Source organism: Puma concolor, chromosome B4, assembly GCF_028749965.1.
Source record: "Puma concolor isolate L17-30 chromosome B4, mPumCon1.1.hap2, whole genome shotgun sequence".
Classification (NCBI taxonomy): domain Eukaryota; kingdom Metazoa; phylum Chordata; class Mammalia; order Carnivora; family Felidae; genus Puma; species Puma concolor.
This window is the reverse complement of record NC_141673.1, coordinates 81,713,597-81,732,055: the sequence shown is the minus strand read 5'-3', so window position 1 is coordinate 81,732,055 and position 18,459 is coordinate 81,713,597. Positions and strand designations below refer to the sequence as shown.

General features: G+C 40.9%; 1 protein-coding gene across 3 annotated transcripts; it reads right to left on the bottom strand.

Moving 5' to 3' along the window:
- Window positions 1-2,825: 2,825 nt before the first annotated feature.
- On the bottom strand, window positions 2,826-17,117 carry PTHLH (parathyroid hormone like hormone). 3 transcript variants are annotated; one of them, XM_086713757.1, is made up of 4 exons: window positions 16,928-17,117; window positions 13,785-13,907; window positions 7,622-8,044; window positions 2,826-3,298 (listed from the first exon to the last, which is right to left on the bottom strand). In XM_086713757.1, the coding sequence occupies exons 2-4, from the start codon at window positions 13,883-13,885 to the stop codon at window positions 3,289-3,291; spliced, it is 534 nt and encodes a 177-aa protein (XP_086569883.1). In that variant the 5' UTR covers window positions 13,886-13,907; window positions 16,928-17,117; the 3' UTR covers window positions 2,826-3,288. The 3 variants fall into 3 exon arrangements, with proteins under 3 accessions (XP_086569883.1, XP_086569882.1, XP_025786431.1); XM_086713756.1 differs by lacking the exon at window positions 16,928-17,117 and adding an exon at window positions 14,467-14,604; XM_025930646.2 differs by lacking the exons at window positions 2,826-3,298; window positions 16,928-17,117 and adding an exon at window positions 14,467-14,604 and having other exon boundaries at window positions 7,618-8,044.
- Between the last annotated feature and the right edge of the window lie 1,342 nt (window positions 17,118-18,459).

Here is an 18,459-nt window from a genome sequence, read left to right as displayed (position 1 = left end):
TTTTTTTTTGCTTCCTTCATCTTCCCACTCCATCCCTTATCCTATGATCTTAGTCTTTTTTTTTTTTTAATGTTTATTTATTTTTGAGAGAGAGAGAGAGAGAGACAAAGCACAAGCAGGGAAGGGACAGAGAGAGAGGGAGGCACAGAATCTGAAGCAGGCTACAGGCTCTGAGCTGTCAGCACAGAGCCTGACATGAGGCTTGAAGCCACAGACCATGAGATCATGACCTGAACCAAAGTCAGACACTTAACCGACTGAGCACCCAGACACCCCTATTTTAGTCTTTATCATTGCTAGAAGACCTAGGGTATGACTCTAAAGGCAATAATCAATCATGTTTATTAATGTATTAATAATGTTTGGTGAGACTTGATAACCTAAATTCCCAAGTTCCCTCTTCCTTCTTTTCTTTTTAGGAATGGGCTATTTGTGAAGAAAAACTTAAATATGACCTGAATCTGATACTTCCTTGCCTTAATGTCCAATTTTTACCAAGCTAGTGTTTAAAAAACATATTTTTCAGGACACCTGGGTGGCTCAGTCAGTTAAGCATCCAGTTCTTGGTTTCGGCTCAAGTCATGATCTCACGGTTCGCGAGGTCAAGCCCTGCATCAAGCTCTGCACTGACAGCCTGAGGCCTGCTTGGGATTCTCTTTCTCCCTCTCTGTCCCTTCCCTGCTCTCTCTCTTTCTCCCCCACTGTGTCTGTCTGCCTGTCTCTCTCTAAATAAATAAATAAACTTAAAAAAATAGAAAAACATTTTTCATGTGAACAACTTATAAGGATTTGGTATAATCTTTTTTTTTTTTTTTTTTTTTTTTTTAATTTTTTTTTTTTTTTCAACATTTATTTATTTTTGGGACAGAGAGAGACAGAGCATGAACGGGGGAGGGGCAGAGAGAGAGGGAGACACAGAATCTGAAACAGGCTCCAGGCTCCGAGCCATCAGCCCAGAGCCTGATGCGGGGCTCAAACTCACGGACCGCGAGATCGTGACCTGGCTGAAGTCGGACGCTTAACCGACTGCGCCACCCAGGCGCCCCTGGATTTGGTATAATCTTAAGATTTAGAGTTTCAGATGGAGTTCTGCAAAATGTGGCCATATCTGTTATGGCACTTCAAACTAGTTGCATTATATGGGATTTAATGTTTTGGCCTTCAACTTCTGAATGCTAAAAACCAAATCCAACAAATTCATATGTGAAGCTAAGCACAGATTCTAGATTTTGCTTACTAACATAGGTTCACATTTCTTACCAAAAAATAATAATATGGATCTATTTTGTAGGCTATGGGACTCAAGTGAAAATATGAGTAAGTTCAAGCTTTGAATATTCCTCCAAGAAACATTATTCTAATCATATATAGCTCAGACCAATCTCTCCCTGTGTGTGTGTGTGTGTTATTCCTTTTTAAAATGTTCAGAGAAGGGGCACCTGGGTGGCTCAGTCTGCTAAGGGTCTGACTCTTGACTTCACCTGAAGTCACTGTCTCACTGTTTGTGAGTTTAAGCCCTGCATCAGGCTCTGCACTGACAGTGTGAAGCCTGCTTAGGATTCTCTCTCCCTCTCTCTCTATCCCTCCAACTCTCTCTCCAAATAAGTAAACAAAACTTTTAAAAAAAATGTTCATAGAATTTTGGATCATTTCCTAGTTTCTTGAATACAACATTTAATTGTTTCTTGTAAATGTATGTGCGTATAATGTACCCACTAGAATGGGAGAATTTTGAGGGTAGTTGCAGCATATTACTTCTTGCTTGCATCTCCCAAACATCTAATAGATATCTTATAGGATTGGGAGCATAAACAGAATACTTTCTAAATATGTGCTTGCTTGGTTCATAGACTTTTTGTTGTGTTTTTACTGACATGTCCTAAGCTACAGACAGTTAAAGAAAAAATCCCAGGAGTGCCTTGGTGGTTCAGTCGGTTGAGCTTCTGACTTCAGCTCAGGTCATGATCTCATGGTTCACGGGTTCGAGCCCTGTATCGGGCTCTGCACTGACAGCTCAGAGCCTGGAATCTGCTTCGGATTCTGTGTCTCCCTCTCTGTCTGCCCTCTCCAGTCTCTCTCTCTCTCTCTCTCTCTGTCTCTCTCTCTCTTTCTCAAAATAAATAAACATTAAAATTTTTTTTTAAATCCATAAGGAAAGATGTTTGTTTTCATCTGCACATAAAGGTAGGAAAAGTAGGATGATATTCACAGTGGAAATTGCACGTGGCATTACAACGTGCTGTTGGCGACCAAAATCCCCAGGACTGTGAAATATAAAACAGGAAAGCAGTCTTCCCCTGTGAAGGATTTTTTGAGTTGTCACAAGTATCCCAGATCTTTCCTTTTCTCTGGTAGAATTCTCAAGTTCCTCTTTTATGCTTATTGTTGTTACCAGTAAGAGAAAGCCCTTTCAAATTAAACTTAACATTGGTGAAAATTACCCCTGGCCTTAAAGTTCCTGATCTGCCTCCTTTTTTTTCCATTTCTGGCTGGACTAAGTTTCAGAGAGTAATTTTTAATATTTTCTCTTGACTTCTCTCTTTTTTTTTTTCCTGCCCTCTCCTGTCTTCACTTCAAATTGGACGTATTTCATAAAAGGATGTCTAGGTAGTTCAGCCATTCTATTGAATTGAACTTAAATACTGGACAAAACACATTTTAGGTGGTTTTTAAACTAAAAGCTAATGTGAAAATATTGGAATATGTACCAATATAAACATATTATACTTAAGACCATATTCAATACAGTTTAAAAAATTACATCATGTTCCTTCTAGTAGAAATCTTAAAGGGTATATACATAATTCACCTTCTGACTCATGATGTAATTTAGATTATATTTTATTAGACATTCTTTACAAATTTAAAATACTGCTATTTTTACATGCACAGAGGAAAATCAGTTTGGATAATTATATTTAGGCATTATTAAAATCAACCACAAAATAGAGACACTTTATTGTGTCATTTATCAACATACTTGATATGTATATCTAAAGTGCATTATGTTACAAAAAATATAGAAATTCAGCAGCACCAAGATACATTTACAAAATAAATACATCAGTTGACAAAATAAATTATGGTAAATGTGATAATAATAATTGGATTAGCCTTGGCAAAAAAATATTCACAATGACCAATGTGCAGTTTCATAGAGCAATGGGAAGACAGTTTTATTCCAATGCATTTACAGTATTTACAGACAATAAATATTTCTAATACTTTCCATATGTTCACTATTACAGAATCCTGTAATACGTCCTCTGAATGTCTTTGCTAAAGATTTCAATGCCTCCTGAAAAGAGAAGGAAGGGAAAGAAGAGAAAATAGGTTACTTCTCCTTGACAAATAAAAAGGCATAAAAAATAAAGGAACATAGAATCACAATTGAAAAGATTCCAGGGATTTCTTATGAATATTCCCAATAGGAGGCACCTGTGGGATCTGACTCTCCAGAATCTTTGCTACAGGCGGGGTCTTTAATACCATCCAATGGTCAACATAGTACAGAAAGAGAAAGGGCTTGCATTTCTAATTCTACATTCTTTGTCTGAAAAAGGAGACCCTAGGAGAATTTCCCAAAGCTGCCAACTGGAAAGTTTGGGAAGAGAAGGGACACATTTGAGAGTTTGGAAATAAGGCTAGGTTGTACAATCTATCATCAAATACACCTTGCTAGAAGTTTATTCCCCAGTGATGCCTGCCAAGGGTGACCCAAATGTTACTAATTCTGTTTAGGTTTCCATTTGGCCAATCTTTTGCTAAGATAATGACTGTTAAGAGAGTAAAGTGTGTGATTTGGAGTAAATGTTGAAAGGATGTGTAATTAAACAGTATGCTTGGTTGATGATTTTATGTTATCGGTCATTCCTTTAGCTGTCCTTAAATACTAATGAATGAAACTATTTTTGGATTTTAGTCTGTGAAGTCAAAACTAAGAATTATTTGGCTCTCATTCTGCTGGTTTCTAGAAGTGATCTACAATTAGAAATCAGGAAAGCCTAACTTAGAGTATAAGAATCAATTGATATAAAAGCATAAAACGGCAGTATTTCAGCTCAAGCTGTTTGTTACTCAGAATAAATTACCACTTGGGACTGACACCTTTTTTAACCCCTTCTAAAACACCGTAGTCACAGTATTTTAAGATGGACTAGCAACATTTTCTCTGCTTTTCTCTCTCCTTTTCTCTTTGTGTAGTATATTTCACTGAATACATAGTAGTTTCTAAGGAAGCACCTATAGAATTGAATTCGATTGGCTGTGCCATTGCATTAGCAGCCAGATTGTGGGCAGAGTTTTACATGGCAGACCTATATGGGGGTGAGACCCACAGGAGAGCCCATTCTTGACAATCTAGGAACTCTACCTGCAGCTTAAAGAAAAGCAAGTTGAGCATTGAGGGTATTTTTATGTCTTAAAAAAAAATTGACCTCTTCAACAATAGTTTTGATTGGAATGGTAAAATAGCTCCTAATTGTAGAGAAAATAATTTAAGATTAAATTTTAAATGGCTGGTGGATGTGAATGTATGTTATGAATACAATCTTAAAGGTGACTGTAAAACTCAATAATTTGTGTGCTGTACCAATTTTAAAATGTTTTCTTACTGAACAGTATCTAGTGAGTTGAACTTAAGAATAACACAGGCAAGGACGGAATGAAGAGTATTTTCCACAATTATGTTCTCAGAAGGAAAGAAAGAGAAAAGGAATACATTAAGGACCAAGGAGGGGCACCTGGTGGCTCAATCAGTTACGTATATGACTTCGGCTTAGATCATGATCTCATGGTTTGTGAGTTCAAGCCCCGTGTTGGGCTCTGTGCTGACAGCTCAGAGCCTGGAGCCTACTTCAGATTCTCTGTTTCCCTCTCTCTCTCTCTGCCCCTCCCCAACTCGTGCACGTGCATGTGCACGCTCTCTCTCTGTCAAAAATAAACGTTAAAATAATTATTTAAAAAAAGACCAAGGAAAAGATCTTTTAATTGTATTTCTCCTTGTCTATCCTGTTGGCTTGCTATAAAAGCACGTATTGGGATAGCCAAGTAAAACATAAGACATGACCTGAAAGTATACGTGTATGTTTAGTGTGTGTCTGTGCGTATGACAACACTTTAGAGTTTTTTTGAATATTGAAAAGCTTTTGTATTATTTCTAAGTCACTATTTATCAAGAAAAAAATATATGGTCTCAATTAAACGAGTCCTATTGTATCTGGACATCTCATTTGCAACATCAAAAATTCCAAAATGTAATTTCCAACATTTAAACTATGTATTTCCCACTGGTTCACATGCAAGGAGCCAGACAGTTTTAGTACAGTAGTTTCTCTTAAGAAATACTACTTATATTATAATAAAGCTCATGCTTGCCAGTTCATCAGACCTCTCAGGTCATTGCCTAATAATGTAAAGAGACTAAAGACAGGACACTCATAAAAGGTTGGTTGCTTACGAAACTTTAAAATAATTATTCTGAAAGGATTCTATTTGGATTAGAACATTTGCCTGGCCCCGTATATTCTCACCAGTACACTCCTAAATTTCCCCGATCTTCCCTGAACCTCGGTTGGGTTGTACTGGGAGAGTGCCAAGATCCGGCTGCCAAACAAACAGTGCTTTCCATGAATGTCCCTCACAACCGGGAAACAGAAAGGAGAAGCAGAAACGTTCTCCTCCTTTCAGTCCTAGGTCTGGATTTGATTAGGCCGCTGCCTAATTTTTACTAGTCTCCTTTATGAGAGGGGTAGCTTTGGGCATAAGAGTTGATGAGTGCCGAATTTCATTAAATTCCCAGATACTTCAAATCTTAAATAAATGAAATCCTTAAAAAAAGTATTTATACTTTTGTTTTTCTAATATATACATGTACACACACACAGAGTAAGACAACGGTAAAAATAGCTTCTGGCAAAAAAGCCCTTGCATTAGCTATAAATATAAGGATCCTTTCTTAAAATACATTAAATATGTGCTTTGAGCCAAGATTCATAGGTTCGGTTACACATTATGGATCCATTAGATATTTGCAGAATAGGTCATTCACTCTGCTAAAGGTTCCTCTAGTGTCATTACTCATTAATTACTGAAGCTGTACTATTTGTCTGATATAGTTATCCTTTTTTATGCTATTTAATGATGAGTTTTGTCAACCTGACTCAAAGAGAGAAGTGATGGTAAACAAGTTCAAACTCCTCTCTGAAACATCACCCTGTAATCCCATCTCTACTAGTAAGAGGAAAGGCCTGGAGAAGTAACATGGGACTCTAATTAATGAGATCATTAGCTGCATATGACACATCCTTGTATAGTTTCCCCTTTCTTTCAAAGCCCACAGAAGACTTGTACTGAAAAGTAAAAAGGCAAGAAAGATCCTGTTGGTGGAAACATCTGAATCAAGAGGTGACACTAACATAGTCCTGGCCTAAAAATCCAGAAATGGGGAAATCCAGTTCTCAGGACTACTCAGGTCCTTCAGCCATGGAATGCCTGGGTTTTCTAGTTTATAAAATGAGATTAATATTTGCTGCTTTTTTGCCTCACAGAAACACACATATCCAGATAAACAATCAGCACTAGATCTAAAAGCACCAAAACAACAAGTTGCACTTTATTGTTTACTAAGACAAGCATTTAACCCACGTAATCTCATTTAATCTTCAGCCAACCCTATGAGGTTGTTACAGTTATTGTCTTCATTTCACGTAAGAGAAAAATGAGTCTCAGAAAGACCATGTAGTTTGCCCAAGGTTGTGAACTTTAGTAAGTTCAGAGCCAAGATCTGAACTTAAGGTATTTGACCCCAAAGTCAATGAATGCCATTACCACCTGCATTTGTGAGCCAAGGATGAACAAGCCATGTAAATGTGAAGTTTTATTATTTCTACTGCAATACTCTAGAAAATGATTTCAACTTGCCAGTGGATAAATAGATACATGAGAAAAACTTATGTCCTTCCCAAGTCAACATTTAAAAATTTTCAGAAATCATGATTTTTTTTTTCACGTGTTGGTAGAAACCAGAGGGAAATTAAATAAATTCAGAGTGTATGTTTAAATTTTTAACATTTATTTAAATAAAGATAAATTTAAGGTTCAATTTAATGAAATGAAAAATGTGTCCGACTCAGAATTGTCTATGCTACAGTATTATTCAGTCATATTTGTAGATTATATCAAAGCCTTCTGTGTTTGCCCCTGAAGTGAAAAAAAAAAGTAAAAAATGAAAAACAATCGAGAAAGTTTGCCAAGGTGTGAGAGTAGGGGAATAAATACACTCCTCCAGCAAATGATGAAGGTGGTCCCTAGCTTCTGAAGCCTGACGAAAAAAAGAAATTCTTTAGTGGAGAAGTAAAGGATTGGCGTTGGGGTGTGATGGTGGAGGAAGAGAAATGGGTTATTCAATGCTGGTGTGTATAGAGGGCATAGGAGGACACTGTATGAAAGCAGACAATATTCTGAGCCATCTTGCTTTCATTAAGCTTTGAAATTGTGGAGCAATTGATAGAAGGACAGAAAGGGAGGACATTCTAGGTTTGTCCAAGCCACAGTGGAAGGGACGTTACACACCCCAGCGGAGAGCACCGAGCAAAGGCTATGGGGCACAGAAGCCATTTACCGTAAATTGAGCTCCAGCGATGTCGCAGAGATGTCACATGGGTGGTCCCCATCTAGCCCACTCCCAGCCACACCAGAGTTTAGCCAGGCAGACCGAGTTCGCCGTTTCTTTTTTTCCTGCTCCTTGCGTTTTCCAGGTTTACCCTTCTTTTTCTTGCCGGGTGTCTTCAGTGGCTGCTCTTTGTATGTCTCCACCTTGTTGGTTTCCTGAGTTAGGTATCTGCCTTCATCGTCAGACCCAAATCGGACTGGGTGGTTCTTTGTGTTGGGAGCAGGCTTGGAGTTGGGGGAAACCTCCGAGGTAGCTCTGATTTCAGCTGTGTGGATTTCTGCAATCAGGTGGTGAAGGAAGAATCGTCGTCGTAAGTCTTGGATAGATTTCCCCTTGTCATGAAGGAGCTGATGTTCAGACACAGCTCTTTTGCTTTAAGAAAAAAATAGCAGGAAAGAAGAAAATGATACAATTTTAGTTTGTTGGTATAGACCTCAAAGACAAGAGGAAAGCCCTTTAGTTTTCTGTTTGGTCCTATACAGAGCATGAGCTGGAAGTGCAGCCAGCTTGTGAAGCAGGGGAAGTGCAGAGTGGGAAGGGAAGTGCAGGCAGCTAGGGGGCTGCAGCCCCAGATCCCATTTATGCCACTCTAGGTCTGTGACTTTGGTGAGAACACGGACATTCTCTGGCCTCATGGCCTCTCTCCATTTAAAAGGAAGGGGTCAGATTCAGAGAGTTTTATATTCTTCTCAACTTAAAACGTTATGATTCAGTTATACTCAGCAATGGACAGAAACCACTGATATTCCTTTCAGGTTTTTCAGACTTGTCTTGGGAAAATAAATCCAGAAGTCCTAGACTAGAAATGAAAAGGAGGCTGAATTTACTTGAGTACTCACCCGGACACGCATGCATGCGCACAAGTGCATGCTCTCTCTTTCTCTCGCTCTCTCGTTCTCTCTCTCTCTCTCTCTCTCTCTCTCTCTCTCTCTCTCACACACACACACACACACACACACACACACACACACACACACACTGCTCCCCTATTAGGAAAATAATAATATTGACTCTCAAAGAACAGCAAGCTGTAGGAATAAAGGCAAACAAAGGCTGAAGATGAAATGAGCAGTAAAGCCTGTCTAGGTAACGACCTAACAGACTGAATTTTAACATAAAATAGATTACAGGTGGCCAAGAACCTATATTTGAAAGCCAAGTATCAGGGAGAGAATGTCTATTTTTCTGTAGAGTAATGGGTGGTCTCTTTAAAATGGGTTTCTTTGTGTTTAAATTAAGATCTTTCTATTTCTTCCCCACATTGAGTTTTTTTTTTTAATTTAGAATTTCAGAGGGTATTATCCTTAGTACTTAATTAAAAAATTCACTTTTCTACTTAGCCTTCTTAAAAAAATCTCTATGAACAAATATGAAGTGACTTTTCTGTTTAAACAACACTCTAATGAAAATATAGTGGAAAAGAATAAACTAATTTTCCATCAGTCCTTTTAGATGACATCCTGACTCTTGCTTAAATTGTCCATGCATATATTCTTGTATTATCCTGTCTGTATATTATTGACCATATGTAGGGATCACATACATTAATCAGTCATATCATGCGTGCTTCAACTCTACCTCACCTTACTCCAATTTCTACCACTGTAGAGCTCTTCAAAGTGGTTCATTTACAAGTTTCTGAGGGTACTTCACAGGGCGATACCCCATATATTCTTACCTCTCTGACACACAATATCTGGATCCCTCATCTGCCTTCATTAGTACAACTTCAACTCCTCAGAGAAATGTAACAAATAAAAATAGCATTGTCTTCATTTTATAGATGGGGAAGTTGAGGTTCAGAGAAACTAATGACTTGCCCTTGCCCTCAAACTGAGAACAGACAGAACCAGGGATCCAAAAACCAGGTCCTCTGATTCTGAAACCAAAGATTGCTTTTCAACTTCCTCAGTCCTTTCTTCTGTGGAAGAAGAAGTGTATGTTGAGGAAATAAGAAGCAAAGGGCAGGGAGTAAAAAAGCCTGTGGTGAGAACCATGATGAAGGGCAAATGGATAGCAATTTATCAGCTTCCTTGAAGATCAACCTTACTGTTCTAACAAGTCCATTTTCATCACCAAAACAAAGAACTAGGATTTCTAGAAGTTTGGATTTCCACAGGGGGAATGAGAGATTTTCTAGTTCTACTGTGAGTCAAAGAAGAGTAAGACATGAAAATACAGGCATTATTTCTCTAGATCTTATAGCCAGAATACCAGCTTCCTTTTAGTATTTTAGAGTGTGGACCGGCTTTAAGGCATGCAGCTTGTTCAAAAAAGACATGACTTAATGGAAAGGAATTTAACAGGAGCCTGGTTTAAATGAGGCATGAAGGAGTCTCTCTTCCTTTTTGAAGGTGCCACATGTGACTAGATTAAAATTCACTTACTTTATGGCCACAGTTAGTATTCTGGAAACTTTTAATAATATACAAATTTGAGGTTTTGGTATAATACATTTATACTCTCTAATAACATTTTTTAAAGAATGGGACTGATTTAACTGCATATTTTATAAGTATTGCAGTTTAATGAGTATCTTTTAGCAAAATGTCACAGTAAAAGAAGTTCTTAACCAACGATCACTTATAGTATCAGGGGCTTTTAGTTCTTTCTCAATCCTGGCAGATAACCACCGCATCTGTATTGCTCTTCAAATGTATAATACAGCCCATTCTAGCTTAACTCAAAGCCAAAACTTTTAATGGTTGGTATGTTCTAATCAGGCCACCACTGTGTATGCCCCCTCTGCCTGGCATGTATGTCTGTCATCTTGGCCAGCCTGTCAACTGTGAGTCACAGTGCCTTCTTAACCCAAGCACTGCACTTTCCCAGGATGGTTCTCATGAGAAAAGGAGTGATCATTCTATCCTTCTATTTTATAAAAAGCCTACAAAGATGGCACAACTTTGTCCAGTTTAAAATAGTATATCTCTTGTGGCTTACAAAGTTTCTTTCTGCCTCTTAGGAGGACTTGTTAATCTAAACTGAGAAAACACAGATTTTCTTAAGTGCTAAATCTGAAATGGAGTTAACACAATTAACAGTTCAAAGACTTCTGCATTTAAAACATTGTCAAGAATGAATTTCTGATGGGGCAACTGTGCTCGAGGATCAGGAATATAATAGTATCTTTATCATCAGCAAGAAATTAGATCCATAGAACGTTCTATTTATTTTCAAAACAAGACATGAACTGACACAAGGGTAAATGACTAGCATGTACAAACTAGATACACATAGGTGGGGAACAATGAATCCACATTCAGCAGGCTTTCAATTTGGATAATTCTGAAATATTTAAGTGGCAAATATGGCCTCAATAATATTCTATTACTCTGTACCTCTGCACACATTCCACAGCACAGTGGTTCTCATGCATTTATTACACACCTAACATGGTATGTTTATGGTCTTCTTTGATTATTGTAAAAAAAAATTGCAGAAATATGGGTGAAATGCTTAACACGGGTAACTCTAAATTCAGCCAAAATATAGCTCTTCTGCTTTCAAGAAAAATCACTCTCGGTAGTTTTCAGAGAAGAGTAAATGTCCAAGGAGCTATCAAGGAACACAGGGAGTAAAGGGAGGGATAGGATTGCCTCTCCCAACACAGAAGCAGCAGCATATGCTTGTGCTGATGCTCAGCTACTCAGGAAGGAGTCTGGGTTTGAGAAGAAAAGTTCTGTGGTACATGCAAGAGGCAGGGTCCGGGCCTTAGAGTGAGGATGACTCACCACAAGTCCCTTCCAACCCAAATGACTCAGTCAAAAGTTATGCTTTTCATTAAATGGAATAGACCCAGTCTGGCTCCCAAGCAAATCAGCCAATTATGTTTTAGGTTTCTGAATTTGCTGGGATTCCCTGTCTAACTTAGACACAAATGCTGCTACCTGCCCAGAGCCATGATCATCTGGACAAGAATATCTCGAGGCTTCACTTTGCAACTTCCAATTTATTCATACTCCAGTCCCATTAATTAAAATCCTTTGGACTATGACAACTTATAATTGCTTCCTTTGCAGGGCTTAGGAAGTGGTATTGTTATAGTAGTCCCCCCGACCCCCTGCACCGCCCTCCAAAAGTTAGTCCCTAATTAGAAAAAACAGCTAAAGCAGTTTCCTTAATATTTGGCATGAAGAGTAATGGGGAGTAATACAATTTGATTATATGTTAACATTTCTTTCAAGAAATTAGGTTGATTTAATGTAATAGTAGACTAATGTTTTGTCTAGCACAAAAAATTTACTGTTATTTGGCACCAATGCAAAAATAATGACTTGTTTTTTTTTTTTTTTAACTCCTTTTGGCTGCAATAATTTGATGGAACATCTTCATCTACTGATGATTTCAGCCTTCATGAAAAACCATGGCTGTAATTTGATGATCTATTAGCCATTAACTATAAGAATGTTTTGTGGTAGTTTTATAACCATCTGCTGAGTGTGAGTGTTTAACTACAATATTATATTTCACCCACAAACAAAACTATAACAGAGTCTCTGGCTGGTAAATGGTTTCTGATGTGTATTTTGCAAGGTGCAACAAAGAAAGAGTTAAAAATAGCCTTTAGGACAACTTAGCACTATTTTTATGTCATAACTGTGGATTTACTTATGGTCCATTTACTGTTTCTCAAAAGAGAAAACAGGTATTTCTCAAGCAACTTTAAAGAAAAAATTGGCTCTGTTCCAAGACAGTATTTCTTGGCCAGTATTTAAGCATGCTTTTAAAAATTCACTCCTCATCTCTATTAATACATGGATTTTAAATAATTTAAAACAAGTCTCAAAAGGAGCAAAAAGTCTAAAGACAATTTTCAGAAATACACCAGCAAAACATTGATTTGAAGAATACAATATAGCTTTATCTTTAGTACAATGTTTTACACAGTTTGCCTTAGGAGATTCATAATAGATTTTCATTTTGGTGCCAAGGTTCAGACATGTCTAAAGCAATTTCATTTAAGGATTTTCTGCTCTAATAGTAATAGACCAAGGGCACATATAAAACAGTTGCCTTTTTGTACACCGTTGGGAATTTACAAGGAAGCACCATGAACTTGACTGTAAATATTGGATATTGCTATTTTTATTGTTAGTGTAAAAGCTCCTTAATTCCTTCTCCAGAGGCAAACTCCTCTCAGTTCTGAAACTTTATGGTTTTCCCATCCTGAATACTGAGTCTGCAGGTTCAAGATCACCCAAACATGGTATTACACACATTAACGTACTGCTAGGTCCAACAGATTTGTATTAAGATAGTGTTACTCTACTGTTCTTCCAACTTTGCAGTCATACAACATGGTGATATTGCTCTGGTGTGCTTGGATGTATGATTATGTTAAAGTCAAAATTATCCTCAAAAGAACCACCAGATGAGAATGCCAAAACACAAGTTTTCAGTCTACAATGCAAATATTTGACTGCAGATTAAAGAGCTGTTAGCAATAATTCCAAGAAAAAACAAGTTTCCACACCTAATATTCATTTTGGAGTCAAGCACTCCAGCGTCCCTGAACTGTATCAATACTAATGTTGGAGTTGTGCCATTGCAAAGTTGTTACTACTTTATTATATAATATGCCTTCATTATGTAATGTGGTCCATTTTATATGCTTAAAATTATGTCATTCATAATAAAGTTAGATGTAAGGCTTTTGCATTGCACGCACAAACTGCCACCCACATTCAGCATGTAAATCAAGCGCACACAGACATGTGTACCGTGGCTCCCTCAGCTCCTTCCGAGTTATCTGTCTCCTGTAATCCTCGGGGTTTCAAACCCTTCCCAGGTCCTCAAAGTATAAACTTTTATTTTTCACTAGAGGCAGATCATCTTTGTCGAAAGGAGCCTCTGCGCTCCCTCTTTTGGAAACTCGTATCAAATTTGTCTCTTGACCGTAGCCCCTTGAGGTTCAACCAGTTTTCCCGCTGGGGTTTCAAGGACACGGTCTCAACCCCCGGCAGGTAGGTAGCCGGATCTCCCTGCTTTTTAACTCGGGCAAGAAGCATCAGTGACCGCTGCGAGCCCTCGGCAGCGCCCCAGCCTGGTGGCCTCTCCCCCTGGCCTTCCCAGCCCTCACCCGGCGCCCAGAGGAGGACGGGGCACTTACAGCCGGCGGCCGAGTTCCTCCACCGAGCGCCCGCAGGAGGGCACCGAGTAGCTCAGCAGGAACACCGCTACGCTCCACTGCTGAACCAGCCGCCGCAGCATCGTATCCTCTCGCTCGCGGGACCTGCAACAGAGTGGAAAGGGACCCGAAGTGTCAGTCCGGAATCTCCATCTCGCCGTACTACCACGCTCCCGCCTTAGCTTCTTCTCAATCTCTTCAACACCAAGGGCATCTCCCAAGTTGCAAAGAAAAAAGAAAGGAAAAGAAAAGAAAAGGAAAAAAAAAAAAAAAAAAAAACTTTCTCTGAAGCCTCTCAGCACTTACTTATTTAGGAACCAGCTACTGGGAACTGTGCTTTTTCCAAAACCACACAGGCAAAAAGGCACCAAAAGGGAAGAAAAAGAACAACAACAACAAATAAATCAGAGACGTTCCTCTGAAATAATAACCACAATGAAATGGTTGTATATATGCATCAATGATGCGCAGCGTGTTTACACCTCTTCCCTATCAATGTCTAATTAATCTAGCCGGCAGTGCTAGGTTCGTGGAGCAGAGCTAACTCCTTCCTAAAAAGAGAAGAAAGTTTCCCCCTCCGAAGTCAGCGTCTTTGCGAACCAGGCCGTCTTGTTCCAGAGCCACTTGTAGAGACCCACATATATATACATAGCTGTCTGTCTACCTCCTCTGGTGGGCTGGTTGCTTCCGGAAAGTTGATTCCACACACCCTGAGAACAAGTTTCAAGTGCGCGTGTCGTCGATCAGGAGGGCCAGGTGGCAACGAGGGCGGGTTAATAGCGGCGCGGAGGGGAGGCGGCGGCCCGAGCGGCAGGGCAGCGGCGGCCCCGCTTCACGGGCGGGGAGGCATGCTGGCCGGGCGGCGCAGGTTGGAGGCGAGTTGAAAGCCTAGCAGAGGAATGTTCACACGCTCCCAGGCAAACCTGCCGGAGAAGTGAGCTAGTCGCAAAGAGGTGGCGCCCTTGGAACGCGCGCGGGGCGAGCGAGGGCGCGGACGCGCGGGGGGCGGGGGCGGCGACGGGCGGCCCGAGCGGGCCCCGCGCTGCCCGAGCGAGCAGAGGGGAGCCCTGAGCTGGGAGTGTGCTGCGAGCCCCGGAGCTCCCCGCGCCTTCGGCTCCGCCGCCCTCGGCGCTGCCCCGAGCTCCGCCGAGCCCCACCCCAGGGCGCCAGTCCCGCCGCGCGCAGTCCTGGGGCCGGGGGCGTGGGTGGATCTGCTGGTTGCCGCTGGGTCCGACCGGCCGCAGACTACGCGGCGGATCTGCGAGCTGAGGTCCCCGAGGGCGTGCGGGCGGCCGGGAACAGTCAAGGCTCCCGGCGCGCCGCAGCAGCCGCGCCCGGCTGGACGCGCGGGCCCCGAGGCCGCCGGGGGCGAGCGGGCAAGGAAGAGGCCAAGGAGTCGGGGCCGCAGAGCGCGGGCGCCCGGAATACTCGGCGGGGAGGTCGCGGGCCTTTGGCCCGTGGCTTTAAGGAGCCCTGAGTCCGCCCGGGATCTCGGGGAGCGAGATGGGAACCCTCCTCCCTGGCTCTTTCCTGGGACCCGCTGAATGGGGAGCATCGGCCAAGGACGGGGGAGATCCTTCGCTTAGAAGAGTAAAAGAGGGTTCAGACTTCAGGTCGAGATTGCGTTTCTTGCTGTCTCAGAACAGCTGAGGACATCTGGAGCTGGTCCAAGAAAACCCGCATACATGACGGAGACCCTCCTTTGAATTGCCGAGGTGGACCTACACTCCTGGGGAGCGCACAAGGCCCTTTCGCCCACCGACAAGAGCCTAAGCAACCCTTTCCCGGACAACCTACTCTGTCGCCCCCACCCCACCCCACCCCCCGCCCAGTCCCCTGTTACATATTCTGGGACGACTCTATCCGTGTCGCTTCAGCCCGCAGATGAAGCGGAACTATCGCTGTGCGCTGCTCTGCCTCGGAGAAGAGAAGGGAAAGCAGGGGGTTCTTCCCAAACTATTGGGCGGGGAATAAAGACTGCTCTGAATTACTGGGCAGTATCATCTAGGAAAGGATTGCAGCGGATGTGAACGCCCGCCCCGCGGGCTCCTCTATCTTTCTGAAATGAACTCGGGTAGTTGAGAACCATTCAAGGGATGTTTGTCTTCTAGATAGACAACCTCACTGGTAGGTTTTTAATACTCTCTAGAAGGCTAGTAGAATTTGGACACTTGAGATGATTTGGGGGAACCCGACCTTTATCAAGCCTGGCTTCCTGGCTGATACTCCACAGATTTTACCCAGGGTGGGTGAAATAGCGCCCTCTCCCCGACCCTCGCGGATCTCGGCTCCCTTTTCCCGCTCCTTAACTGCAGCTAACTTGAGCTGCCTACTTTGGGTTGAAGTCACCCCTTCTCGCAGGCTCCTTTCTCCCTCATTTGATTACTCCAAACTCCATACTTAAAAAACTTGGCTTCCTCCGACTGGAAAAAAAAAAAAAATCTGGGAATTTCCGCAATTTCCCTCGTTTAGGAATTTCTAAATGTTAGATCTGTTTGCATGGCATGAAAAGACAAAGTATCAGCACTCAGAAATGTCAGCCTTTGAACCTCTGACGCTTTCTGATTTATAATAAGTTCTTTCCAGAAAGAAACAGGAGCCTTAATGTAATCATTAGATCTAAAGAGGGAAATACGTTAAAAAAAAAAAAAAGTAAATCACAAACGAACCCTTTAACACTTGAAAGTTGCTTAATATTAAAATGATAACATTTGCTTCCACGATAAAAAACCCAAAGGTACTTAGCCAAATTTCAAACTATCCGAGCTTTAAAAAATCATCCTTCCTCCGATAAAAGGTTAAAACAAAAATCAGATTGACAATATTAAATCACCTATGCTGTAAATAAATTCATTTTACTCTCAGAACATTATAAATTAAAGACTGCCATCATTAGGCTGCTTTAATTTATGTTGCTTTTTCTACTAATGAAACAAAAATGGACCCCCCCTTTCCCTCCCTCCTTTCTTTTCCCCACACACTTTTCTGGTGTTAATGGCAAAACATCTATCAAATATTTTTAGAATTTCCTCTCCTCCACAAAAAGAGAAAATATAGACACAGGAAAAATAAATAGCCTTTATATACTTGGAATACCGAAGTTCCCGCATAATTTATTACTTCACCTTTTCCTTGATTTACAGTCTTCTCTGCTCTTCTGGCCAAAGGAAGGGGATCTTCTCAGCAGTCTCTTCCAGAAATAATTTTTTGTTGTTGTTCTTCAAAAAAGTAAAATGAAGTCTAAATGAATTAAAAACTTCCTGTAAGGAGGCTTTTCTGCTCCCACTAAAGGCAATTATTGGAAAGCAGGTACCTCTTCTAAGCTGCCCTGTTTCTTACGTTAAGTAGAAATTCTCCTCAATATATACTCAGGACCCTGACTTTTAGCCTTTCTGAAAGGGATATTTCTGACATCATAATCTAGTTCCCAATATAACTGAGTAACCTCCGTGATAATGCTGAGACCACATGACTACACATGAGATGACTCCACACTAGGAGGGTTTTTGTCTTTTTTTTCTTTTTGGTGGTGGGGGGTGCTTAGGAGTGCCAACAGAGGCTGAATGTTTGCTTAGGCCTTGCTATCACCTAAGTGCACCTTGGCAAATAGGAGGATTTGAAGGCCTGTCTTTAATCTGAAGTATTTCCATGTGAAGACAGGTTAGCATTGTGAGAATTACACCTACACAAATGCCTAGCCCATGAGCAAGCCCCAGACTTCCATCTTCCTGTCCCCAACTGCAACATTTTATCCCAATTTTAAGAAGAGATTTTCTAAAATTTTAAGTACACTTTTACTCCCAAATTCATGTTAAAATAACCAACTGGTGTATATCTCCAGGGATATCTCCTACTGCAATTTAGTAAAAACCATTCATGTTTAGCTTTTTCACCTTTCTCCCTTTTTTCCTTCTCAGCCCAAACAGCAAGCAAATAAACATACAAACCAGAAAGGTACCTATAGCTCTTTAAACAGTGCACCTGGGCTCAGAAATTCCCTTCTTACCAAAAAGCATCCCTTATCTTATTACCAATAACATTTGCCAATCTGTGTAGCTCCAAGCTATATTTCTAAAATCCTATGAAACCAAACAACTAAACTCATTTCTTCTCCTTTTTCTTTCTTTACATAGAGAAGCTTGTGAAATTACTTCAAGAAAAATTGTCATTTGATTCTATTAGGATGTGGTCTGAGACTTGAGAGGAGCTCGTTGCCAGCTGACCTCATGGTATCAATAAAAGGGACGTGATGCCTTTAAGTCCCAAGTAGGGATAGGAAAGGGTGTGTTTCATTACTAAATCTCTTGTAGTTAGATGATAAGACTCCAACAGAGGCTGTCTTCTCCAGGAACAGGACTGGTTGCTGACATCTGCAGGAACTGCCTCAGGGAGAAGTGCCTAGACACGAATCAGGCTGATGAGATTCTTATTGGGAAAGTGGGTCTCACACCATCTTCACCCTTCCCTACTTCTTGGGCAATGTTCAGCTTTCCCCAAACAGGATCAGAAAGTTCAGCAGTGAGGCACTTCCCTCCCCTGCTACCCAGGCCATGAGCCAATGTGAGCAGAGAAGGTCTTTAGGAAATGGAGGTCTCTAGGGGCCAGTTCTCCAAGGTCAAGCACTTATGCACCTGTGCACCTCCTAAACTCAGAACCG